The following is a 27,835-nucleotide window of genomic DNA, read 5'->3' on the forward strand; positions in this document are numbered from 1 at the left end:
AAGAGTAAAAAAGCAAACACACACACTCTTCTGACTATATAAAATGCTTCATTCACCGCTTCATCTAACAGCTGGTCATATCTCAGGGAATCAAGATGTCTAGGTGGAGGTGTAATCTCTGCTGCATGATTATAAAATTTTACTTATGTCAAGTATAAAACAAAACAGACGCTGAGTACTCGAAGAAAAGGTCAACATAAAAATGGCAACAAATTACTCAGAAAAGAAGTTTATTTTATTAAAGGAAGACAACTGAGCCTCCTAGTATCAATTTAGTAAAAATAATTCAGCACAGTAGATCCTTTTTGTAAATGGGCAGCAGCAGAAATGGCTGAATCAAACCCATCAGGATAAGAAGGCACTTCTTTTTTTTTTGTTGTTTTTGTTTTTGTTTTTGTTTTTTCGAGACAGGGTTTCTCTGTGTAGTCCTGGCTGTCCTGGAACTCACTCTGTAGACCAGGCTGGCCTCGAACTCAGAAATCCACCTGTCTCTGCCTCCCAAGTGCTGGGATTAAAGGCGTGCGCCGCCACCACCACCCAGCAAGAAGGCACTCCTATGCTTTATGGCATCAGATGTTGCACATTTACACACAAACTAACACTACCTAGGTCATATAGAAACACTTCTATCAGTAGCTTAGCAACCCTGAATTCACAGAGCTCACAGTTCAAAGTCATTATAAGCAGCACACAGTGACTTACACCTGTAACCCAACATTTGGGTGACTAAGAGGCTAGCCAGCATAGGCAACCTAGCAAACTGCAAGGCAGATGGGATATGCAGAGGTATTCTGCCTTAAGAATACACAAAACTAGCTGGGCAGTGGTGGCACACGCCTTTAATCCCAGCACTTGGGAGGCAGAGCCAGGTGGATTTCTCAGTTCGAGGCCAGCCTGGTCTACAGAGTGAGTTCCAGGACAGCCCGGGCTACACAGAGAAACCCTGTCTCGAAAAAGCAAAAAAAAAGAATACACAAAACTAATCAACCAACCAAGAAACAAAAAGACTGAGTTCCACAGATTCTGTCAGAGCAGAGAGCAAGACAATAGTAAAACACAAGAGGACAAGTGAGCTACTTCAAACAGAGGCAAAATCCAAAATGAGAAGCTAGAGAAAGCTGGAAACAGCACAGATGAGAAAGCTGAAGAGCCTGGATGAACATCAGACACAGGAGACACCAAGACAAAGGTTAATGCTGGGTACAAAGAGCTCACCCCTTGAAGATTAAGAGCAAGTACACGCAAGCACTACAAAGGTCCAAGGGCCCCAAACACAACCTCAAAAACATTGCGCAATGAGCAGGGTCTAGTGAGGCGCTAATGGGAGCAATAAAAATGTTAAAATGGTGACTGTTATTCGGACCTTCCGAACAGTGCCAATGATTCTGTACTTGTCAGGGGACAAGGCAAGGGCCTTTACCCACTGAACAATACTTCTAGACACCACTGCCCTTCAACTTTAAAGCCATCTCTCTCTCTCATACACACACACACACACACACACACACACACACACACACACACACACACACACACTATAGTTAAAAACATGTGAGGCATTTTACCCAATATAAATCACATGCCAAACCAGGAAACAAACTGTAAACGATGACATTTGGAGCTAGAGGGAAAGCTTGCTAGATAAGAGCATGTATTGCTCTTACAGAGGACCTGAGTACAATTCTTAGCACCCACATCATATGACTCAAAACCACTCTGATGTCGACCTCCAGAGGAACCAAGTCCTCTGGCTTCTTAGGACAGCTGCACTTACATGTACATACCTACATACAGATATACACACTATGCACATAATTTAAAATAATGAAAAGAAACCTTAAAGAAATAAGACTAAAATCTTACAAATTACTCTTTGGCATAAAATTAAATATCAATAACATTCCAAAAAATGAAATTTAGAAAAGTGAGCCAGGTGGTGGTGGAGCTTGCCCTTAATCCCAGCACTCAAGAGGCAGAGAGCAGAGACTAAGTGGGTGGGGATCTCTGTGAGTTCAAGGACAGCCAAAGCTGAGAAACCCTGTTTTGAACACGAAGGCCCCCAAAGAAAAGTAAAAAAAAAAAAAAAAAAAAAAAAGGTTTAAAATCATCTTTGAAAAGCAAGATAATGAAAGCAAAAGCAGAAAAAGAAAAAGAAAAAGAAATCTATGATGACACAGTTATTTATCACCCAGTTTGTGGAAGGTGGAAATACACCGAACCAAATGTCCAGGTAGAAGGAAACATATTTAGTGGAGAGTAACAACAGAACCAAAACCTACTGTTCAAAAGACAAAGTTTGACAAATCTCTACTTACAATGAGTGATCCAGAGAAAGTCAAGGTCTTAGAAAAGACTGAAAGGCCGACAATTAGAAAGTCTATAGACATTAAAATTTAAACTCAATAAACTAGAGAAATATAAGCCAAATGTTTAAAAACACAGACTTACATATCAGGTCTAAAAGCATACAAATTTGTCTTTTACCTTGTCTACAGCAATTGTCTATGCTTTCCCACACCCCAGTTACAGACAGGGAGAGGTTGGGTAACACACTTCCTAAGCAGCTTTCTACTGTTCCTTCTTTCCAGAGATTTATGGATATGCGGATCACGCTGCCCCTGGCTATGGTAGCCTTGATAAGTGAATCCAACTCCTCGTCACCTGGATTGTAAGCTGCAAGTGATGGGGAGTGATGCGCTTTACTTTAAGATCTTTAGTGCATGCCAACTCCAGCGTCCGAGTGGTGAGTGCAAAGCTCCAGCACTGCATTTCAGCAGTGTACACAGCAGCAGGGGAACCCAGCGTCCATGGCTTGTGGTGTGAGTCTTCAAGGGTCTGTGGACACCCAGCTCTGTGTGAGTGAGACCCCACGGCCTTAGCTCCAGCCTTGGCCTTTCCACTGTCTTTTCCAGCTTTGCTTCCGATCATGGTCTCAGGCATGCGATCCCAGTGCTACTGCTCTTAAAGCTGGCAGCTCTACTTAATTTTAAAACAATTCATAAATAAATATTCAGATTCTGATGACTTTACTAGTTCTTGTAAATGTTTAGCAATAAGAAAAACTATTTTATAGATTCACTATTATATTCCACAAAAATGAAAGTTATCCGTCAACATCCCTCATAAACCCATATATGAAGTCCTTTAAGAAAAATATTAACAAATAGAGCCAGGCAGTGGTGGGGCATACATTTAATCTCAGCACTCAGGAGGCAGAGGCAGGGGCAGCCTTGTCTACCGAGCAAGCTCTAGGTCAGGCAGGGCTACACAGAGAAACCCAATCTTGAAAGCTACAAACACACACACACACACACACACACACACACACACAAAGGTCCGTCACACACACACACACACACACACTATTAACAAATGAACTGAGACACCAGGACCGAGGAAGAGTAATTCTATTACTGAACAGCTGGTTATCATTTGAAGGCAGTGTCTCTCAGCTGATCAAAACAGGACAGCCACTATGTGATAATCTCATCAAAGAAAAAACGACCAACCAACAAAATCAATACCCTTTTTTTGTTTGTTTGTTTGTTTTCGAGACAGGGTTTCTCTGTGTAGCCCTGGCTGTCCTGGAACTCACTCTGTAGACCAGGCTGGCCTCGAACTCAGAAATCTGCCTGTCTCTGCCTCCCAAGTGCTGGGCTTAAAGGTGTGCGCCACCACCCGGCTTCAACACCCTTTTCTAATAAAAATTCGCAGTTGTTTAAACAACTCCACAGACTGAGAGCTCTCTAAAATCATGGATGAGGAAGATTCCAGGAGAAGGCAAGGAAGCACAGATAAGAAACACAAATTAATCGCCTGCTTTTAATCCCAACACTCAGGAAGTAGAGGCAAAGGCAGGAGATCTCTGAGTTCGAGGCCAGCCTGGTCTACAGAGTGAGTTCCAGGACAGCCAGGGCTACACAGAGAAACCCTGTCTCAAAAAACAAAACAAAACAAAAAACAAAAAACCTTGTGTGCTGATTTGAATAGGAATTCCCCACATAGACTCTTGTGTTTAAATGCTTGGCCCAGAGGAGTGGCACTATTAGGAGGTGTGGCCTAATTGGAATAGGTATGGCCTTATTGGAGGAAGTATGTCACTTTTGAAGTGGGCTTTGAGGTCTCTAAGCTCAAGCTACACTCAGGGTGACACACAGGGTCCTGCTACCTGCAGATCAAGATACAGACCTCTTAGCTCCTCTGCCAGCACCATGTCTGCCTCAGGCTGCCATGCTCCCCACCTCATTCCCCACAAAGCAGAAAACTACCAGAACTACCAGTAACCCAGACTCCGGAGAATCCTGAGGGCTAGGAGTGAGACCTCAAACATGCCAAGAGGGGACAATAATCACATTTCTAGCTTCACAATTCAAATTTCAAATCACAAGTACAATCGTGAAAGCAGAATTATTTTGTCTTATAAAAAAAACAAACAAACAATAAAACAGTCCTATCAAAGGCTTTCTTTCTCGACAGTATACACATTTTGAGTTCACAGACATTCACAGCTGTCTGCAAGCAGCATCCAATCTGAACCTCAGCTTTGCACAAGTAGAGTCTCAAAAGGCTTTTCAGGCCCTGTCATATGTTCAGGGTAAAGAGTTTTCCTTTCTATATAAATTAATAGTAAATTAATGACGAAGTACACAGGTACATAAGATTCTTGATTACTGGTGTGTTTGTGTGCCTGTGTGCCCTGGACACACATCAAAGTCACAGGTGACTGTTGGACCTAACTCACTCCATTTTAGAACAGGCAGACATGTTGGGCCCTAAGCTTCAATTTCCCCGAAGGACAGCCCAAGCTTCTCAGAAAAAAACAAAACAAAACAAACAAACAAACAAACAAACAAACAAAAAAAAAAAAAAACAGAAAAAGGGCATCCAATCAGCAACTGCCTTGAAATCTGACCAGGGCTGACAACAGATACAAAAAAGTCCCTTTCTCCCTTGAAGTAGGAACAAATGTACAAATACCCATATCATAAGCTCAACCAATCTCGAAGAAGGTGCCCAACCACAACTAGAAAACCCCAACTGGCTTAAGGAGGCCTGCAAGCTTCCCTCAGAGTCACCATTTTGCTTGGATGGTTTACCCCACCCCACCCCCAGTCGCATGCTCAATGTTTCTGTAGAATAAACGTTGTCTTTGCATACTATTCAAGTTTGGGGTCTTCTTCCATCGATCCTCAGACCCTTACATGTTAACTTAGAAAACTGAACTAAGGAAGACATGAGGACTCCTAAAGGATGGAGAAGATTCTTACTGTAGATATGAGGAAGAAAGCAGACAGAGGGAAGGAGCAGTCCAGGCTGACCATGGCCAGGCTAAACAGGACCATGAGAGGAGAGGGGGAAAACATGAGAGGACCACCAAAGAGGCATTCTGGGCCAAGAGAAAGACATGACCAAGAGAAATGGCTGAATTGTACAGGGGTTGGGCTGGGGGAAGCAGAAGCCCAGTGCCTGGGAAGGAGAGCATTAGGGGAGGGGGTGGAGTGGGGTGAGGTGAGCTGGGAGGATCCATAGGGACTGAGTCCTGCTGTTAAAGCAGGCCTGTATCTGCTTTTTTTTTTTTTAAGGGAAGCAACTATTTAAGAATTATTTATTTTATGTATAGAGGTACAGTTATAGCCGAGGGCATCAGATCCCTTTACAGCCGGTTGTGAGCCACCATGTGGTTGCTGGGAATTGAACTCTGAAAGAGCAGTCAATGCTCTTAACTGCTGAGCCATCTCTCCAACACTCAGCATCTGCTTTAATATGCTAATAGGCACCTCAGCTAGGCATCTGTCCAGGGCTTTTCAGACCTAACAACTAGGAACTGTCTGATGTGAGTGCTGAGAGTTAAACTCAAGACCTCACACTTTTCTAATGAGCCGCCTCAATACATCATTTTAGACAAGTGGAAAGGATTCAATGCATGGGTGCTGTACTCAAATCTTACTCACATAACCTTAGATTAGGACTTGACCTTTCTACACTTAGTTTCTTGTGGGGGAAAAAAAAAAAAAAAAAAAAAAAAAGGTGAGTAACACCACTATGGATAGTGTTCAATGTCTGCTCAGGGAAGACAACTCAGCAGCTGAGGGAACTTGCCACCAAGCCAATATGCTGAGGATTTTGTTGTTGTCATTGTCGTTGTCGTTGTGGTTGTTGTTGTTGGTGTGTGTGTGTGGGGGGGTGTGGGTGTGTATGTGTGTGTATGTGTTATTTTGTTATTTTAGAAACAGGGTTTCTCTGTGTGGCCAGGCTGTCTGTAGACCAAACTGGCTTCAAACTTGAGATCCGCCTGCCTCTGCCTCCTTAGTGCCAGGATTCAAGAACAGCACCACCACCACCAAGCCAATCATCATGGTGGAAGGAAAGAAATCACTCTTGTAGGATGTTCTCTGACCTCCACAACTGCAAAAGTGGTACACTGTTCCTTCCTCACAAAATAAATGTTTGTTTTTGTGACAGGGTTTCTCTGAGTAGCCACAGCTGTCCTGTGACTTGGTTTGTAGATCAGACTGGCCTCTAACTCAGAGATCTGCCTGCCTCTCTGCCTCTGCCTCCGCCCCCCCACCCCCCAGTGTTGCCGTCTGCCACTACACCTGGCTTGTTTTACTTTTTTAAGGTAATAGCAGAATCCCCTTCAGTGGGTATTATGAGGATGACCCAAGATCATCTGTGTACCCAGGACCCAAATGAACAAGGCTTTAGTAAAGACATTTGTTATTATTGAAGCTTCTCACAATCCTAGAGGGTCAGAGAGATTAAGATACAGACCTGGAGTTACAATGTCTTTCCCTATAATCTCAGAGACCAGTGGCTAACGCAACAATACTTTTGTTTTTTCTTACATGCATGTGTGTATGTATGTGTGTACAAACCAAAGTGTATGAATGCACACCATGTGTATACAGGAGCACACAGATGTCATGTCAGATCAGACGAGGGCTTTGGCTCCTCCTGGAATGAAAGTTGCAGGCATCTATGAGAAGCCATGCCAGTGCTGGGAACTAAGCAGAGCTTCTCCGCAAAAGCATCAGTGCTCTTAAGTGCCAAGCCATCTCAGCAACCCCACAATTCTCCTGTTAATTTTTAATTTATGTCTATTTATGTAATAAGTTGTGTATATGGGGTGTGTCAGGGGAGGAAGTTATAGGAGGGATTTTCAAAGTCAGCTCCTGTGTAAGCACAGCAAGGACTCTGAACTGCTGCAGAGCCAGCATCATTCCTGTATCCTAGCAACACCACAGTACCCTATAACTTTGCCACACCTTGTTGCATGCTCCTCTTGTGCTCTCTAAGTGACATCCAGAGACTTACCGTGTTCAGTGCATTGAGAGTGGTGTCATCCCGAGATGCTGCGACACAGCCATCCTCTGTGGAACCTCCATCACACATCCCTGCAAATGCTGCCATGCTCCTTTGGGGAACAGGATGAAGTTTCCTTGATCAGCACACATAAATATCCGAATACTCAGTGATCTTTAATCCTTAGTTTGCATGTACATTTTCTGGAAGATTCTATTAATACATGCACATTATGTCGGTCTTCAGCCTGGCCCTCTAGGAGGGCCTTTCCTCCCTAGAGACAGAAGTGTGACTCGAAACGGGTCCATATTGCTTCTCTTGTTTTGTGCATTCTTAGGTTTCAAATCTGAGCACATGAGAAATCTATTTCTAACAGTATGCCACTGATTGTGATATTTTAAAAGTACCCATATGTACTATTACCAGGCATTAATTTAAAACTTTCAAGTCTCTGAAAAACAGGTGAAATTCCTTTCATCTAGAGACCAACTGCCTTTCAGTAAACGAACAGTGAAGAGACAAAATGGGCCACAGCCACCTACCTCATCTATACTGTCTCATCGCTGCCCTACTGTGCAGCACTGTGGACTGCACACAGCCAAGATGGAACAAGCTATGCACTTCAGTTTTTGCTACTGCACACTGATGAGGCTGCGGGGAGTAGCCCCAAATCACGACAAAGGTAGGCTCTGCCTGCCCTACTGCATGAAGGGACTGACATTTCTGTTCTCCTCTTTGTCATTTGCATGTTTGCAGGTTCTATAGGATAATCACAAATAAATGACTTTTATTTATGTGACTTTTTCACATGTAGGAAAGTCACATAAATGTCAAGCTGGGGTCAAACACTAATAAAGAGGCACAGCACGGAGAACAGGAACGCAGCAAGGGAACTGTACAATGAGGTGAACAACTCTCTCAACTGTAGTAGGGGTGCTGATAATCACATGTATAGCTGAAGAGGTTCCTTCTGAAGAGTTCTAAGTTTGATGTGTGGCAAATATCAAGAAGAGGAAAACTGGTGAGCTATTTATGTCAGGTAAGAAGGGTCACTAGGGCAGAAAGCAATGTGCAGAGTGAGAAAAGTGCCCATTGCTAAGACGGAGGGGAGGAAAAGATTTTACAGACACCCCTCAGTCTGGATGTCCTAACTCGGAAAGCACTGGGGCTAACTCCCGTTACCTTGCTGCCCTCAGGTACATGAGGAGGTCACAGTCGCTGACTCCAGGTGTCCAGACAAGTTCCTCATGCTGAGTCACTGTATCACCATCTGGAGAAGGAAATGGTTGCAAATCTGGAAGTTTGGCCTGTAAGACAGGGATGAAGAAGTCACCATCAAGGTAGGGTACTGGAGGGAGTTCCCACAGAGGCATCTTCTGGACCTGGTACACTGGTACACCTTGAGCAGCAGAAAGGCAAGAGTAAATGTGAATGGTGGAAGTCACACCAAGACTCCACTAAAGGAGTAGTGAGCGGCTGCAAAGCAGACAGTATTATGATCAAAGGAGAGAGAATCTGACACACAAGTGGAACAAACCCACCCGAAGTATCACCTAGTGACAGCTCTGAAGAACAACAAGACACAGATCTCCAAAACACACTCACAAGTCAGACTCATGGTGACTCACAGGACTGCACCTAAGGATAGTGTGTCACGGTTAAGATAAAAACAGAGAGCTACTGAAGTTAACAATAAAACAGTCTAATTAACTTAAATGGTAGAAACAGCACGGCTGGGGAATAAGAGAGCTGCTTACCAAGAAACAGGATGGAGCTCTCTGGAAGGAAAGGACTGCCTGTGACTTGCTGACTCCGCAAAGTGAACTGAATAGTACACATAAATGAACTGAACAGTATACATAAGGACAACACATCAGATGTAACACAAATATCCCAAATAAGAACAGAAGTGATAACTAACCAGCATCTAAGTACTCAGGTCTCTGGCCTACACTCTGCTAAAGCAGAGCAGGTAAGCAGGCAGAGACAATGGCTGCCGTAACCACCAGAGACTGAGAAAGGTCAGACACCTGCTGGTTACCCAAAGTTTTTATTTCAGCGAATGATAAGTTTGGGCATGTTACTTTGGTATTCTACACTACGCTGAAGTTAAAAAGCTCTCGCTCAAATAGAGCTTAGTACAGTTTACATATAAAAAAAAAAGCAGGGTAGAAGCAAACTCTGGAAATGCAAGGAGATACATATTTAATTTGAAATAGTCTAACAGACACTTGAAACGAAACTCCACATCCCAATCTACACTGGGCAAGCAGCTTCTCAGCCATGTGCATGTAGAGGAAAGAGTACACAGTACAGCAAAGACAGGAGCAGGACTGCCCCAGCCAGGGGAACACCCTTGTGTCACAGGAACTCTGTCTCCCTCACTCCCATTCCGGAAATCTTCACTTTTAATGACGGCTTCTGTTTCTGAATGCTGGGTATTCAAGTTTTAAGGCAGTTCTGGGTTTGTTCCTCAGTGCTGCTTTAAAAACATCCACACTCTTGTCCAGAGATGCCACCCTGCAGCACAATCTATGACACAGGTAAGTATGGAACATGAGTGAAATTTCATACAAAATGTGCCTGTGGCATTGTTTCTGATGGTGGACAAGCTTTATGTCTGCTCTGCAGCCGCCTGCCAACTTTGATATACCTATAAACCTGATAAACGCCTATAAAACTTTCATCTTCCCCAAATTTTTGGTTGGTTGGCTGGCTGATTGACTGGTTTGGAGGCAAGGTCTTGCCTCATCCTGCCACATGCCGGTATTACAGGAGTATGGCACCACCCTAAGCAAAGTAGTGATCTTTCCAGCCTTAGCATTCCTTTTTATAGCATCTTATTGGGTGTTGTCAACAACACCCACCCGCCAAGGGCAGTGCTAGTCCTAAATAAAGGACCCTGGCTGGGCAAACAGGACTGTTGTGGGTAAACAAGCTAAAGCTTCCAGTTTACTAGAATCACCCTTAATCCCCTTTAACTTAACCTTTCACCCCAGCTCAGCTACCTCTGTCAAGGCACCTTGAATTCTGTATCAATCCAGACAGCCTGTACCAGCTCAGATTTCCCCTCTGTCTATAAAACCTGTTGGCTTTTCCACCACTTTGCTTTTCTCTCTGCACCCCATGCCCACATAGCCTTGGCAGTTTGATGCCCAATAAGTCTTTCTTTCTGCCTACAGAGTGGTCTAGCTGCAGTTCTCTGTTCCATCACTTACAGGTGTCACAATTAATCCGACTTAGTAACAGTGAAAGCTGGGTTAAGATAAGAACAGGACGGGTCTCCATACGGAAAGTCATAGGTACTGGGCTTTGCATCCACAGGCCAGGTCCTGTATCAATTTAATAATGGCTCTTTATTAAATTAATTGCATGTGAGTGAGCACATGTGTGTTTGTGGGAGAACACGCAGAGATGTCTGAGAGTGACGTAGGAAATCATCCTCAATTACTCTTTGATTTTATTAATTGAGGCAGTGTCTCTCAATCAGACCCAGAGCTTGCCATTATGACCAACCTCATTAACCAATTTGCTATGAGGACCTCACTTCTACACTCTTCTGTAGGAATTACAGGCAGAATACCACACTCACTTGACATTTTCATGGACTCTAGAGATCACAATGAACTTATAGGGCTTATAGGGCAAGTAGTGAGTGTGTATATGTGTGTGTGTGTGTGTGTGTGTGTGTATTTGATTTTAATTAAACTGATTTGTTTTTGTGTTGGTGAGACTGGCGGTATACCACAGGGTACATGCAGAAGTAAGTTCTCTTCCACCATATAGGGACAGGATCACTAGGTCACCAGGCTCACCTCATCCTGCCAGTCAAATGGCAGGTATCCACTGAGCCATCTCTCAACCCTAAGATATTACTGATTTGATTTGGTATAAAATATTATAATTATGTCTTTTATAAGAGGGTTTCTTTCTCATTGCACTATTTCTAATTAAAATACTGGATTTGTGATACATTTCAATTACCAAAGGTAGGAAGCAGCCTGAGGGAGAGCAGACAAAACAAGTCTCGTCAACTCTGCAAAGCACAGTAACACTGAGGAGGACTGTCCTATGTTCCCACTTTTGTATATATTATTCTCTACCCTAGAAAAAAAGCTAAAATCTTTACGAAGGTGTGATGGCTTGTATATGCTTAACACTATTAGGTGTAGCCTTGTTGGAGTAGGTGTGATCTGATTGGAGTAGGTGTGTCACTGTAGGTGTGGACTTTAAGACCCTCACATTAGCTGCCTGAAAGTCAGTCTTCCACTAGCAGCCTTCAGATGAAAGATGTAGAACTCTCAGCTCCTCCTGCACCATGCCTGCCTGGATGCTGCCATGTTCCCACCTTGATGATAATGGACTGAATCTCTGAACCTGTAAGCCAGCTCCAATTAAATGTTGTCCTAAGAGTTGCCTTGGTTATGGTATCTGTTCACAGCAGTAAAATCCTAAGTAAGACAGAAGGCCGCCAGGCGTGGTGGCGCACGCCTTTAATCCCAGCACTTGGGAGGCAGAGACAGGTGGATTTCTGAGTTCAAGGCCAGCCTGGTCTACAGAGTGAATTCCAGGACAGCCAGGGTTGCACAGAGAAACCCTGTCTCGAAAAACCAAAAAAAAAAAAAAAAAAAAAAAAAAAAAAAAAGACAGAAGGTTATTTGATTTTGGTACTCTAAAACTTTTCTTTAAAAAAAAACAAAACTTTTTTTCAGATCTGATATTGAATGTGCATTTTACTTAAATGAAAGCATATAAACCCAAGCCAAGCAAATCTGCTTCTTTCTGGTTTTAGGTGTATCCTCCCCTAGCATTCACTGTTTCTATCAGGGTAAGAAATACATCTTAAGTCAAAGTCTAGTATGCAGATCCTGCAACCTTGGAAACACACTGGGAGAGAAAATGGGTAGGGAAGTACAGCACAAGGGGAGGGGAGAGGGGGAGCGAGATAGCGAGAACTGGGTCCTAGAGTTACAGCACAGCTGCAGACTAAGGGCCTGCTGTCAAGTAGGACAGACAACCTGAGTTTGATCCTCAGGACCTGCATACAGCAGAAGGAGAAAATCTATTCCTCCAAGTTGTTACACACACACACACACACACACACACACACACACACACACACACACACACAAAAATAGATAACTGAGTTCCAAGTCCAGAAACTCCAGTCCAGGGCTGGGGCTAGAGTAACACAGGTCATAGGTGGAAAGCTTACCAAGTTTGTACAAGGCTGTGGGCACCAACCCCACAAATCCATAGTCCAGAGGCAGTCCTGGTCAGGCCCACCTAACAGCCCATGCCAGGAAGACTATCCTTGAACAAGACCAAAATTAAAGGTCCTGCTACTGTCATAAAATGAGAAACTTCTAGAAATACTATCTCTCTGTTGGCTTCTGCATTTTGATAAATGTCTTTAATTTGTTTTTACTTTTCTCTCATCAGAGAATTAAAATAAGTTCTGAAGAAATGTATGTGGCATATAAAAATGTTGAAAATCTAACCAAAAACAAAAAACAAACAAGGAAACAAACCACAACAACAAATGAACACCCAGGAGACATCTGAATTCTTTATGGCCACACAACGGTTGCTGTGACCTATAATTTCAAGCATACTAGCTGTCTCCCCAACACACAGGTCACTCAAGTGACAGGCCAGGCTCATCACAATAAGCCCATTTTCCCTGGGGTTTAGCAATGGGCACGTGACTCAACACATGTCTGTGTCAAAACTATTGAATGCAGTTCCCATCTGTGGAGAACAGACCAACAGCATGAGAATGCCAGCAATGCTCACAGAAGACCAGGCCTGGACTGCCTAGGACAGCCTTGTAGATGGTGTGAACATCTGCAGTGGCCAGAGTGCTCCCCATCAGAGCTTCCTTCCTGGTACCAGAATCCTAAGCAGAGGAACCTTAGGACACTAAACTATGTCAGAGATCACAACTACCGAAGATTCAGCTCAACAGTACCAGCCGTCTTGACTCTGCAGGAAAGAGTGTTTAGAATATTTCTCTTCTTCTTAGTAGTGGTGGAGAGAAACCTAGAGCCTCACACACGAGGCAAGTGCTCCACCACTGGGCAACACTTTAGTCTTCTTTTTTATTTTATACATATGAGTGCTTTACCAGTATGCATGTATATGTAGCATATGTGAGCTGGTGTCTACAGAAGCCAGAAGAGGGCATCAGATCCCCTGGAACTAGTTATAGATGGCTGCAAGCCACCATGTGGGTGCCAGGCAACTGAACTTGGGTCCTCTGGAAGAGCAGTATATGCTTTTAACCAGGAATCCAGCTCTCTAAATTATCTTTGAATTAAAGTATACAGTAACCAAATGTTCATCAATGGATGACTAGATAAACAGTGAAATACACACACACACACACAATGAATAATTCAACCTTTAAAAAAAGGAGGGGCTAGAGAGATGGCTCAATGGTTAAGAGCACTGGCTGACTCTTCCAGAGGTCCTGAGTTCAATTCCCAGCAACCACATGGTGGCTCACAACCATCTGTAATGAGATCCAACGCCCTCTTCTGGGGTGTCTAAAAACAGCGCACAGGGTACTTACATACATACAATAAATAAATAAACCTTGAAGAAGGAGAAGGAGAAAGAAGAAGGGGAGGAGGGGAAAGATGAGAAGGAAGAAGAAAAAGAAGAAAATTGGCATATAGTATAACATGGATGAAGCCAGAGAATATTTGAGAATAAAAAAAGTTGGTAAAAAAAAAACTTTTTAAAAATTATTATTATTGTCTTATAGTATTATTATATAATTCCACATCTACAATGAAGACGGTCAGGGTCTCTGACACGGAGAGCAGTGGCTCTGGAGGCTTGAGCAGGAGAAGAGGGAGTTACTGAGTAATGGATGCAGAAGGTCTGTGCCACAGAACTCCAGAGACAACTTCTGGAAATGGGGTCTGCGGTGGGTGCACAATGACAACACACTTGTAATGTTACTGAACTATAACCTTTAACACAGGTAAAGACTGCAGCCCTTTCTGTTTTAGTTTTTGAGACAGGGTTTCACTATGGAGCCCTGGCTGTCCAGGACCTCCCTATATAGACTAGGCTGGCCTCCAATCCACAGAATTCTTTCTGCCTCTATTCCCTGAGTGTTGGAATTAGTCTTTTTTTAAGTTATGGAAGAAAATTATGGGTTTCATTATAATACTCCATAAAACTGAAGGCTGAGCACATACATTCCAGACCATCCTCACTTTCTTCCTATCCATTGTCTCCATCTTCCCCCAGTGGCTTCTTGTTTTAATATTTGGTAGTCTGGCCATGAGGAAAGACCTCTGAAGTTAGATGCAGTGCACATGCCAGTAATCCCAGCACTGAGGAAACAGAGGCAGAGGGATTGGAAGTGCAAGTCTAGTCTACACGACAAACAGCTTAAAGCCAGTCTTGGCGACAGAGCAGTAGTCTGTCTCAAACCCAACAGCACGGGAGGAGAGAGCACACTCACTGCATAAGCACGGGTGCCTTAGTTCAGACACCAGGAGCCACATAAAGAGCTAGGTGTGGCCGCTGCACCTGAGGCAAGGACAGGGTGAGGGAACTGGTGCAGCCGACTGGCCATCAGCCTCACTACAGGGCCAGTGAAAAACTGTCTCAGGGGGACAACTAGGAAAAGGATAAAGCAGAACCACTGACAATGTCCTCTGGCTATACACACAGACACACACAGACACACACAGACACACACAGAGACACAGAGAGAGAGTGAGTTGGAAGGGGGGAACTGGCTCACAAAACTTGTAACTCTGGATTTAAAAAGAAATAGAAAATTCTCCACATCAATAACCATTCTTAAGATGCTATTCAAAAGAAGAAAGATGCAACCGAAAAACAGGAAATAAAAAGCTATTAAGTTAGTAAAATATTAAAATATTTTACCTGGTGGCTAGGGCCAACTCGAATTTCCCCTTGGGTACTATTCAGCCTCCTGTAGTGAAGAGAACAGAAGGTTAACACAACTATTCTGACAAAAACATTTGAAGATTTTTTTCAAGGAAAGTTAACTGACTTCAAGTAGATAAAAGACACCTTTGTGTCGCTAATACTTATTTACTTATGTGTATATGTGTGTTTATGGAGGGACAGAAGAGGGTATTAGATGGACAGGAAACTGAAGTCAACAGACATTGTGAGCTGCCATGTAGGTGCATGGAATTGAACCTGGGTCCTCTAGAAGAACAACCAGTGCTCTTAAATGCTACACCCCCTCTCCAGCCCCAGAAAAACATCGTGATAGGGGCCGGTCCCCGCTATTTTCAACACTGCGTTAGCCAAGCTTTCAAGCAAATGTCCTTAGCCTCTCAGCCTTCTGAGAACTGACTGCAGTCTCTTCTGCTATCTTCTAATCTCCTGTAGCACTTGTGTGAGGCCGGAGCTCTCTCTTCATGAAGCTCTGGTATCCTCCTCGCTCTCACTATGTAGATCAGAGGGAGTCTGAACTTCTGATCTTTCCTCCCTTCCTGGGGGCTGAGATTGCACTTGTGTATGGTGCTGACACAGGCTTTTAATGCCAGCACTCACTTAGGAGGCAGAGGCAGGTGGACCTCTGTGAGAGTTTGCATGATCTATAGAGTAAGTTCTAGGACTGCACAGAGAAAAGTCTCAATAACCAAACCATGAACAAAAGCACAGTGTGACTCACCATGCTCAGTATCCTGAAGACCAGACTCAGGGACCACGCATGGCAGGCAAACAGTTTATCAATGGAGCTATATGACCTGTCTCACTTTTGTCTTACACTCCAGCAAATGTTCTCATTAAGAGAACTGTCTGAGGATGGGGTCAGGGAACGTCAGCAGTAGTAATGACAAAGGGCAAGAGGACAGTAAAATAACATGGAAAATGTAGTCCCAGTACGAAGATTCTTAGAATGTACCTGGCAGGGAGATGGCATCCATCCCCCAACCAGAAAAGATCCAGATACCATTATCATAAATGTAAGATATTCCATTCCAGAAGAAACTTCACAAAAATACTACGAGAAGTTAAGGAAATCAACCAGGTTTCCAATGTCCAACCAGCTGCCCGCAGGCTGCACACAGGCCAGGCCTGTAATGACCAATGTCCAACCAGCTGCCGGCAGGCTGCACACAGGCCAGGCCTGTAATGACCAATGTCCAACCAGCTGCCCGCGGGCTGCACACAGGCCAGGCTTGTAATGACCAATGTCCAACCAGCTGCCCGCGGGCTGCACACAGGCCAGGCCTGTAATGACCAATGTCCAACCAGCTGCCGGCGGGCTGCACACAGGCCAGGCCTGTAGTGACCATGGCCCTCCAGAAAATGTTCATTTCTGCCAACTGTGTTGTGACTCCACCAAGTGTTTCTCTAAAGTGAGCTTTGTGTGCTACAACGATGTGCTGTGGTACAAACAAGATGTACTCCTCCCAAAGCTCAACCAATCCCCGCCTGAGGTGGCAAAATTGTTCATTTGTTGTTGTTTTTGTCATCCCCTACCCCTGGGTCACACAACTAAGTCACTCAGCCTGGAGTGGAGTGGACTGGATGCCTCTGAAGGAGACAAGGAAGAAGGTGGGCATTTTCAAGAGGGAACAAAACAGAAGCAGGCCGACTAGAAAGGGGTTATGATGCTGACACGCTCACACGAGAAGCTCACTTTGTCAGGCTAGCATCTGTTCTCCTGTTTGACATAGAAGCGTGTAGATGGACTATTCTAGCAGGTTGATGGAGAGAATAACTGCTTCGAGAACATGTCAAGAATTCAACGGACCAAGTCACAACTACTTTCTAAAACTAACTGCTTGGTTTGGTTTTGGTTTCAGGAGACAGGGTTTCTCTGTGTAATCTCAGTTCAGCTGCAGTTTATTGTGTAGACGAGGCTGGCCTGAAACTCTGAGATCTGTCTGTCCTGCCTCAAGAGTGCACCACCACACCAAACCAACCTGCTTGCTTTTCACTTGGCAGAGCCACTATTTCCACTCTAACATGCTCATTTCTACTTCCTAGGTAGCCATGACCAAACTAGCCTGTCAAAGCCTTTCCACAGACTTCTCAAATGCTTTTCTGACTGCAAGGAGCTCCTATTGTACCTCAGAAAGCCTAGACCACAGCTTCTCTGGTAACTTGGATCTACAGCTCAATCTTCAGCCTATTCTAGAATGTCTGTGCTATTTTAGGTTTCTCTAGTGGTTGTACCATCTACCTACGATGCTGCTTTTTCAAGTTCAAGGCTATCACAGTCTGCATGGTAAGTTACAGGCCTACCATGGTTACTTAGAGGACCTTTCTCAAAAGAACAATAGCAACAACCAGAAGAAGCACAATGACAAAATGGTTGTTTTAGGATGTCCTAACAGCAGCAGACAGCTGCTTTTATATTCACTGTGCTATTGCAGTAATGTTTAAATTATAAGAAGAAAACACAGCCACACAAAGGTATGTAACTGGAGAGGGCAGAAACATTTTCATTCCTATTTCATTTGTTGTATTTACTGCTTTTGAGGCAGAGTCTGCTGTTCACCATTGTTACACTACCACACCGAGACCCAGCAATAGCTAATATTTTAAAGATAGTGTGCAGTGTCTTGGTTTCTGTTTTGCTTTCTTGCTGGAATGGCAAGCACGATATTCCCACACAAAGGTTGGTATGCAATGTAAACATAAATACTTGTTATAATCTTCTGGACTGTCACACGGTACAAGGAGAGAATCAATTCTGGAAACCTGCCCTGTAGCCTCCACCTATGCATCATGGAATGTCCACACACACAAATAATTTGAAAACAATTCTAAGTGAGGGGCCTGAAGAATGGCTCATGGGATAAAGGAGCGTGCCGCCAAGCTTGATGACATGAATTGGAAGACATGGAAGGAGAGACCCAACTCTGATCTACACGTGTGTAAAGTTAATTTTAAAACTTAAAAAAGAAACCTAATCACATACAAAGAATAACGTCAATGTAGCTTTCTTGAGGAGGAGAAAGCTCAGAGGCTGTAGGTGCTGGGGTGGGAAGGAAGGGATAGAACTACCTAGGGCAAAAGCAGCAGGGCTGAGAGCTCAGAAGTTGTATCCTGATGTAGGAGCACAGATACACACACCTCCCCCAACACTTGCATGCTCTTCTATCTGTGGTTCTATGTTTGTTTGTTTGTTTTTTGAGACAGGGTTTCTCTGTGTAGTCATGGCTGTCCTGGAACTCTCTCTGTAGACCAGATAGATGGCCTCAAACTCAGAGATCCACCTGCTCCTGCTTTCTGAGTGCTGGGATTAAAGGTGTGCACCATTACAGCAAGGCGGGAGCTAAAGTTTTTAAAAAGTCAACAGACGGAGTACAAATAGACTGAAATAAGAAAGAAAGGCAGACATGAGACAGGCTGAGTAAAAGACACAGCCTGCAGGTCTACTACAGAGAACTGTTCCAAAGTCAATTAACAATCTACTCCAAGGCTGGAGGTGGTGGCGCACGCCTTTAATCCCAGCATTCAGGAGGTAGGTGGATCTCTGAATTCCAGGGCAGCCAAGGCTACACAGAGAAACTGTCTCAGAAAAGGCCAAAACAATCACCTCCAAGTCATCTAATTTAAAACAATGACAAGAAACCCCGAAGTGTGTGCAGAAGTGAGTGAGTGAGTGAGTGAGTGAGTGAGAGTGTGTGTGTGTGTGTGTGTGTGTGTGTGTGTGTGTGTGTGTGTGTGTGTGTTCCTCTGTAGTCCACACTGGACTCAAACTGACAAACCTCTGGCTTTGCCTTCCAAGGATCATAGGCCGGCTCCATTATACCTGCTGACTTCTTTCATTTTGTACTTCCTAGGAACCTCTGTGATTTGAAACACCAAATTATCATGGATCCAGCTCAATATGTATATGGGTGTTCATTCTTTTTAAAAACTACCATTGTCTCTCCTAGTACATAGAATTTCTCTGTATGGCTAATATAAATTTTATTATGTTTTGAAAAATAACTGACTTTCAACCTCTAGTATTCTACAAATCTTCAGCTGGGATATGAAAAACCAACCAGTTGTAGAAGCCAAATAACAACGATAAGTCATTGAGTTTATTTTTTTAGTATCAAAAGGAAAAAAGAAATTCATTGTATATGAAATCTGATACAAAAGAAACTGATGTAACAAAGCAGTATCCATAGCAACTACAACTTAATATTTCAGCTCTCTTCAGCTGCAGTGGATTAAATAAAATGACAAGATGTTCCCTTTGAAAAGTAACCTGTTACCATGGAAACAGTTTAGTCTAAGAAGTAAACAGGGAGTGGACAGAAAGAGGTAGAAAGCTTGCATCTGAATTTCAAACAGGGAAAAGAGTCTTTGCCAGAAGGAGGCAAGGCAGAAACCACCAGCTCCAGATAGGCTTCTTCTGATTTGGTCCCTCAGGCCTGCACCACCCTAGGGTTGGCCTGGGAATGGACAGGAAGCGAGAGGGAACAGCAGTCTGTGGGTATTTACTACACAGTACCAAGTACTCTCACTCCAGAAACAACACGATGACTCAGTTCAACTTTAGTTCTACATGTAGTCTTGACATACCTCTCTCGGTCCTCAGCATGATCATACGGACAAATGACTAAGGCTGTAGAAATAGGAGAACAGCCATAGTATGACCTAGACAGAGGCCTGCCGCACAGTCACTGCTATTCTTAGCACTGTGATGGCCATCAGACAAAACAGGACAAACTGCAAATCTCACTGCAGCCTCTATCAGCCATGACAGTTTACAAATCATACAAATGGCTGTCCTGTTTTGAAGAGAAAAACCACCATGAAGATAGGAACCAAGCCTACTTTTAGCTTCCCATGATGTCCAAGAGCAGACTGGCTCTTACCAATGCACATTTTATACTTTAACTGGCACATAGGGAAGTATGAATTTTTGTGCACTTCTTACCCTCCCCAAGTACATCCTGTCCTCCCAGGCAGTCTGTCCTCCATTTCATGTCACTTTTTATTCTAGGAGAAGAAACATGTAATTCTTACTTTTCAATCTAGCTTGTTTGACTGAAAAGGACGATCCTGCAGTTCCACCCATTTACTTTCACACTGCATTATAGTTGACTAACTCTGCACAGCAGCACACGGTCTTGATCTATTTCTATGTGAGCGAGAACCTAGGCCATGTCCACACGTGGCTCCTGTGAACAGTACTGCCATAACTCTGGACACACAGCAACTCTGGCATGCTGACTGGACTCCTCTGGGAGTGCTACGATGGGTTAACCCAGAAGTTCTATCTTTGGGTTTCTTGAGGAATGCCTATAACTCATCTCCATAGTGACCACACCATTTTGTATTACTAGAAACAGTGTGTGAGTGTTCCTCTCTATCTACTTCCCCTTCAAAGTCATTCTGATTTCCCTGAAAGTGTATGTTTGCACCTGTACAGTGCAGTCAGTGACTGAAGTGGCCAGACGGTGTTCAGATCTCACAGAGTTGGGGTTATAGAGAATTATGTGCCATGGAACACAGATGCTGGGAATCAAACTTCAGACCTCTAACAGAGCAATAATTGCTGAGCCCTCTTCCACAGGCCCTGATTAGTTTCCTTTTCTTTAGATTTATTTTACGGGTATAAATGTTTTGCTTATATGTATGTCCATGCACCACATATCTGTCTGGTGTCCAGGGAGGTCAGAAAAGGGCATTGGCTCCCTTGGAACTGGGGTTATAGATGGTTGTAAGCCACCAAGTGGCTTTTGCGAACTAAGTCTCAGAGTCTCTGGAAGAGGAGTAAGTGCTCTTAACCACTGTCCTATCTGTCCAGCAACCTTTCTCATCTCATGCCCCTAATTTGCTTTCTTAATTACAGTCTCTGACTGAGGAGAGATGAATCTCAATGTAGTTTTGATTTGCATTCCCCAGTGTCTACATAATAAATACATTTTGAATACACAATGACTCTAATATTCTAAATCAAGCATATCTTAGCTATAGATAGCAACTATTGGCCTTATTCCAAGGTAATAAAGTCACTGGGGGCAGAAGGCTAATCTTTCAATCCGAGAACAGGACTGACAAACTGTAACAAGAACAAAGTTCACTCAAAAACAATAAAGTATAGAGAACAGCCTACACCCACAGGCATGGGCTCAACACGGGTGTGCTGCAAAGCTGGAAGCACAGCGTAAAGTCCTCTGAGGAAGCTCCTGAGAAGCCTATGACAGACAGTCTTACAGCTCTGCCGGAGAGAGCAAAGCCTGAGGAAGTAAAAACTATTCTCTGGAGAAGTCCCAGCAATTAATTACAGAAGCAATTCTCCCACAGGCTTCTCCAGACTATAACCCAGTGTCCAGAACTAAGAGTTAGGCATTAGCTAACAAACTATCTACCCTGAGAAGAACCACAAATACAATCTTCTTCTTCTTCTTCTTTTTTTTTTTTTTTTTTTTTTTTTTGGTTTTGGTTTTGCAAGACAGGGTAGGGTTTCAGGGTTTCTCTGTGTAGTCCTGGCTGTCCTTGAATTCACTCTGTAGACCAGGCTGGCCTCGAACTCAGAAATCCACCTGCCTCTGCCTCCCAAGTTCTGGGATTACAGGCATGCGCCATCACTGCCCGGCCATAAATGCAATCTTAAATACACTCAAAACCATCTCATGTCAGAGAACAGGAGTTGAAAACTATGTTAGAATTGGGCGTGGTGGCACAGGCCGAAATTCTAGCACTAGAGGGTTGAGCCCAAGGCTGGAAGAATTGGATTATTATAAAAGGAAGGAAAGAGGAAGCATTTACTTACTATTTAGAAGGAAGACTGTAGACAGCAGAGGAGAAGGAGCTGCTTTCAAGTGCCTCATTCACTGTCTGTTTCTTACCTTCCATTCAGTGATCTGCATAGGGCACCTGGCAACTACATCTAACTCTGCCCCACTCCAGGCTCTTCCTGGACTTTCCTACCTTTATCTGCTGCACCAATACAAATGGCTTTAACAACCACAGCTTAGCAGAAGTGTATATGGATACATATGCATACCAAATATAACAGCTGTCCTCCAGGATTAAGTTGATCTCCTAAGCAAAGACAAGGCTTTGCATGCACTGAAATCAAACCACATTAATAAGCCTGATAGCATTCCCAGAGAGAGAACACAGATCCAGTAAGCAAGGGCTACAGCACACTTCCAAGGTCTCTCTGCCCAATGGAAGAGTCTGAAATGCTCAAAGTCCAGGCCATTTCGTAAGAACTCTTTATTGTAGTGCTGTGAATATGGTGGGCAAAGAGGCAAAAGACACCAATTACCTTCCTCATATGTGTAACCACATTGGGTAGTGTTGAGAATAGAAACACCAAATGTTACCAGATATAGAAGGAGGGGCTAGAGAGATAGCTAAGGAGTTAAAAGCACTAACTGCTCTTCTAGTGGACCTAGGTTCAGTGTCCACCAACCACATGGTAGCTCATCACAGGCTATAACTCCGGTTTCAGGGGATCAAATGCCCTCCTCTGGTTATCTCGGGCACCAGACAAGCTTGTGGTACACAGACATACATGTAGGCAAATCACTAATAAACATAAAATGAGAAAAAAAATAAAAACAAAATTTAAAAATAAAATATTTAAAAATATTTAAAAAAAAATAAAAACAAAATTTCAGGAACTAGAAAGGCAGTATGTGATTGCAATCCCAGCTACGAAGGAGGCTGAAACAGTAGGACTACCAAGTTCAGAGCCAGTTGAGGCAACTTAGTGAGATCCTGTCTCAAAATACAATGAAGACTGAGTATAGAACTTAATGGTAGAACACGTACCTACCAACAAGAAGTCAGGCTATAGGTTCAATCTTCACAGTAGGGAAAAAAGGTTTTATTCAAGAGGACTAAAGATAAATATTTTAAAAGAACGGGAGGAAGCAGACTGGTCAAGTGTAGACAGCTGGTTACAAACAACCAAGACAATTCCTCATGTTGTTTTGCTACTGAATCACAGCTTCAAGAAACTGGAGATGAGGACTTGGGGTGAAGACAGCACACAAGCACCTCTGCATTGTCCTCATCATCTTTACAGAGAGCAGACCCACTGGAAGACAAGCTCAGAGCCCACGCACAGCTGGCCCAGTGCCACTGAGTATGTGGAATACCAACACTATCTGGACTCACATCTAGTTACTTCTCTTACTCCTGACATCAGTCATTTACTGAACACATTTTGGTTTGTGGTTGTAGCTTTTTGAAACAGCTATGCATCGCTGGCTGGCTTGAAATTCACTTTGTAGACCAGAATTGCTGCAAACTCACAGAGATCCTCATGCCTCTGTCTCTAGAGTGCTAGGATTAAAGGTCTGTGCCTCTATGCCCATTTAAACATATTTATGTCAAAGTTTCATTTGTGTCAGGCATGGTGGTATACATAGGTGGCAAAGGTAAGTAGATCTCTGAATTCTAGGTCAACCAGGACTGCATAATGATACCCTATCTCTGTCCCTCTTATTCCCCCAAATCGATCCATCTGCCAGGCCCTATACTAGGAACAGAGGTGATAAGACTAAATGGCTGGGTGGTGGTGTAGTATGTCTTTAATCCCAGCACCCAGGAGGCAGAGACTGGTGGCTCTCTATGAGTTTGAGGCCAGCCTGGTCTACAGAGTGAGTTCCAGGAAAGCTAGAAATTAATTCTTTTTTTTTTTTTTTTTTTTTTAAAAAAAAAAGGAATAGTGGCCCCTGCCTAACAGAAAAGATAATCACATAACCACAAATAGATGTATATTTCAAAGAACGTTAACAGAAATTATCTCTAGCCCAGCTGAGTTAAAGAACAGTTAGCCTGAGTGTCAGTATGATAGCACACACTATTTTAAACATATATGTAGATACCTGTGGCACTGGGATCAGAAACCTTATGATAAAGAAGATTATCAACCATGCGGGCTTCCCCCCAACCCCCGAAGATTCATAAATGCATGCCTCTAAAGTAGTTTTCCTTTAGCTGGCGTTTTCTGCCTTCTTCCATCCAACATCTATCACAGGCTTACAGCAAGCATGTTTTTGGTAAGTGGAACATGGCTCAGTTGAGCTCAGGAGACTAGAGAATCAGCAGCATGCTAGACACCAGGCCTGAGGCAGCTCAGAGCAGCCTCAACCAGGGAGTCTGCCCAAAAGACACAACTGGAATCGGATGGCATAAGAGGTGATATCAGTGACACACACACACAGCAAGTGTGTCCAGGCTGCTCACCAGGGATAGGTTGCATGCACATGCGCACATACTTCACTCTGATTTACAGTCAAGAGCTCATAGCGATGGATGAAGAGGTAAGAGCTAGGTAAAAGATCTGAGAACTGCCCGTTCTCTCTGGTCCAACCTCCTAGGTTTCCTCATATTTTCTGATAGTCCCAAGTGCAGCAAGTGGGGAATGAGCCAAACTGGCCAGCATTATCTACTGATCCCCCTGCACAAAGGCCCTTAGCAACCATGAATAACTGTAGTGCTACCCTTCACCTCCAGATGCATCCCAAAACCCTAGACAGGAGATGGACATTCAAAAGCAACTTTCTCCGAAAAGGTATTTTCTCAAGACAGGAGAATAAAGAACAAACGCACGGACACAGTGCTGCTGATATTATTGCATGTGAAATACAGAAAATCAACTCTGAAACCCAGAGGCCAGCCACAGAGCACGGCCAGGTAGTCCAAATCTTCCCATCAAAGCAGATGGCTGTACCAAAACACTGTGAAAGCTGGGCAGCCAGCCAACCAAACAGGTGGACCTGGAACCCAAAAGTTTCAACTGAAAAGGAGGAGGAAGTAAAGACCTTACAACCACAACCAATCAGTATTCTCCCAAACACTCGAGCACTGGTCTGGTTCCAGAAGAAGCATTATACACTGTGGGAAACACTGGGTATTATTCCCAGACTTCCAAACATAATATTCAGATTACACCATCGTAACAGAAAGTGGCCCTCACAGGAAAGGGAACCAAACACAGAAATATCAACAAAGACCCCCTTACCCCACATTACTTCTCCACACAGCATCTCTCTGGTTCAAATTCTACAGTTAAGGGTGCAAGAATACAAAGTAATGCTTTAGGAATATTTTAAATGCTAGTACCGCTGAGCCCTGCCCCAATCAGAGGCCTCTTTGGACAAGACCCCTATTTCCAGCTAAGACCTCACCAGTCTTCTTCCTTGGTGTCATCAATATACAGTGAACTTCTCCTGTCCCCCAGGAGGGGATGATTCACACTTTTCTATCTGACAGTGCTTTCTATAGTCCTTACAACTGCACAAAACCTGACTTATTTCTAAATTGTTCCCAACCCTAAAGGGGAGAGGAAATGAGAGGCAGTAAGGCAATCCCAAACTTCTCTAATTCCCTGTTTGAGTAAAAATTCCAGGGCACAAAATCTGCTTATCCTGATTGGCTCCCTAGTAAACCACTGTGACAGCCACCTACCTTGGTGCACTTTCTCTCTCCAATCAGGAGGCAGCAAAATAAATAAATAAATAAATAAATAAATAAATAAATGGACAACTTTATCTGGTAGAGAGAGTTACTGTATGGTCAGATGACAAGCCCCAGGTACCAACTGTGACCTTGTCCAATCTCTCTGCCTTCTCTGGCACCAAACCCTTTCCATTCTCCTCCTACTCAATGCGAAGATCACACAAGATACACATACATCACAAGGCTAAAACTAACACACAAGAATAAATAAAAGTATATAAATCTTAGTTTTAACACAGATGTCAAGGTTTATAATCTCTCAAAGCTGGCAAGAAAATTGCCACAAACTCCAAAAAGAAGGCTTTGCTCCTTCAGAAAGAACAGAAGAGAAGCTGATGTGATACGACAGCTCCCTTTGAAAACACACTAGGATACAGGTGCAACCATCATCCACAGATATCCCCCTCATGTGTCAACTCACAGAATTATAATTTGCTCTAGCAAACAGGCTCTCAATCAAAACAAGTTCCACCCACCTTCAAAGCAACCAATAGCTGCCCACCTACCACCCTTCCTAAAACAGCCAAACAGATCCATTCTGTGGCCCAGCAATTCCTACAAGGCACACGGGTAATGAGGCAGCCTGCAGTTTGCTCTGCAGGTTTTGAAGATAGACAAGCTCTACAAAATACACTGGGCAAACCCAGGCTATAATTGCATGGAAGAGAGGAAGAGGTGAAGGGAATCGGGAGAGGACACGGATAGAGACTCACAAAGCTTCACACTGTACATCTGCTTAATTCCTCTCCTGGTAGACCCCATGCACAGCTCTGATTCTATGCTTCGCAATGCCACCTTTGCAAGGCAAGCTGGATGAATCAAAGGCTTTAGGAACATGCAGTATGAATGCGAGATGATTCATAAACATCTTCAGAAGGAGCTTGAGCAGCAAAGCCAATGTCTCGGTGAGGCCAGGGGGAAGATCGCCTACCTGCAGGGGCTGAATGGATCATCCATGACTAACAGGCTCTCTCGTGAGTCTAGCTGGATTCTTGTACCTCTACTTACTGCTAAAACTCTGCCCTTTTCTACTCTAAGTTCTCAAAATGGAGGCACATGCAGGCTGAGAGACCTCACAGAGCTCTCACTGAGCTTGTGCTATGACCTAAGCCTTCACGCAGAACGCTGAAACTTCCCTCACACCGACAGGACTGAGCATGTGCTGTGACCCTCCCTCATCCACACACTGTCTCTCCACAACGCAATCAATCTCAACCCTGCTGTTTCCGTAAATAAAGACCAGCCAACAGACTGCAGCTTCTCCTAGCACACCAAGCTAGTGTGCAGCGAAGTGGGGCCTTAGAAAGGGGATTCCAGACAGCCAACAACAAGGAGCTCCATAAGCCAAGCCAGGGAGAAGCGTCTGTCCACAGGAGACAACAGCAAGTTTTCTTTTGTCTTTCCTATTTTTTAAGTCAGTCAGGTTTTTAAATAACCACTTTTTCAGCAAAGAACAAGAATGAGGAATGAGAACAAATGACTGCACCTGAAATTCAACGCAGAAACAGAAGCATACTTGAAAGTACCGCGGCAATGTTTAGGAGAAGCAACTAAACACATGTCTTTTTTAAAACCCTACGCATTTGACAAAACAACCAAACAAGCAAGCTAGCCACATAGGTATGGCCACAATGGAGACGGCACTAACAGCACACAAGGAATCCCATGATTCATGCAAAAAGAACCCCCAAATCTCCACGTGATTAAATTACAGCATCTCCTAAGGTAACTAATACGAGCCCAGCCAGGTCTCCAAGAATGAACTGTAACAATAAAAATAGCAACAAGGTGCAAAAAGAAGATGTGGGGGCTGGGGTATAAACTCAACTGCAGAGCACTAACCTAGCGTGAACCACACGGTGGGCTGACACTAACCCTTGGCAAAGCAAATGTGCATGCACACGCCCCTCCCCCCAAATGCCTAAAGCCCATCCAATACAAACACCTCAGCATTCAGGGAAAAAAATGTCCTTTCAAGTTCCCTGATTCACCTTGCTAAGCCAAACTCGCACAGCACTGTCTATGAAACTAGATCTATTAAACCTCATTTGAAAGATTTATAAAGCCATGTAGACAAGTCCACCTCACT

The 27,835-nt window shown here is 43.7% G+C and overlaps 1 protein-coding gene across 10 annotated transcripts in view; it reads right to left on the reverse strand.

The window, feature by feature from the left end:
• Rere (arginine-glutamic acid dipeptide repeats) overlaps positions 1-27,835 on the reverse strand; it is a 342,417-nt gene that overhangs the window by 95,712 nt on the left and 218,870 nt on the right. For 9 of the 10 annotated variants that reach the window (XM_076933703.1, XM_034501835.2, XM_034501837.2 and 6 more), the window contains 3 exons: positions 15,214-15,262; positions 8,485-8,609; positions 7,315-7,414 (listed from right to left, as the gene is read on the reverse strand). In XM_076933703.1, the coding sequence (XP_076789818.1) occupies positions 7,315-7,414; positions 8,485-8,609; positions 15,214-15,262 (274 nt within the window). Of the gene's footprint in view, positions 1-7,314; positions 7,415-8,484; positions 8,610-15,213; positions 15,263-26,677; positions 26,904-27,835 lie in introns of those variants that run through there. The other variant, XM_034501843.2, reaches the window with a different exon arrangement.

The sequence above is a fragment of the Arvicanthis niloticus genome, chromosome 5 (assembly GCF_011762505.2).
Source record: "Arvicanthis niloticus isolate mArvNil1 chromosome 5, mArvNil1.pat.X, whole genome shotgun sequence".
NCBI lineage: Eukaryota > Metazoa > Chordata > Mammalia > Rodentia > Muridae > Arvicanthis > Arvicanthis niloticus.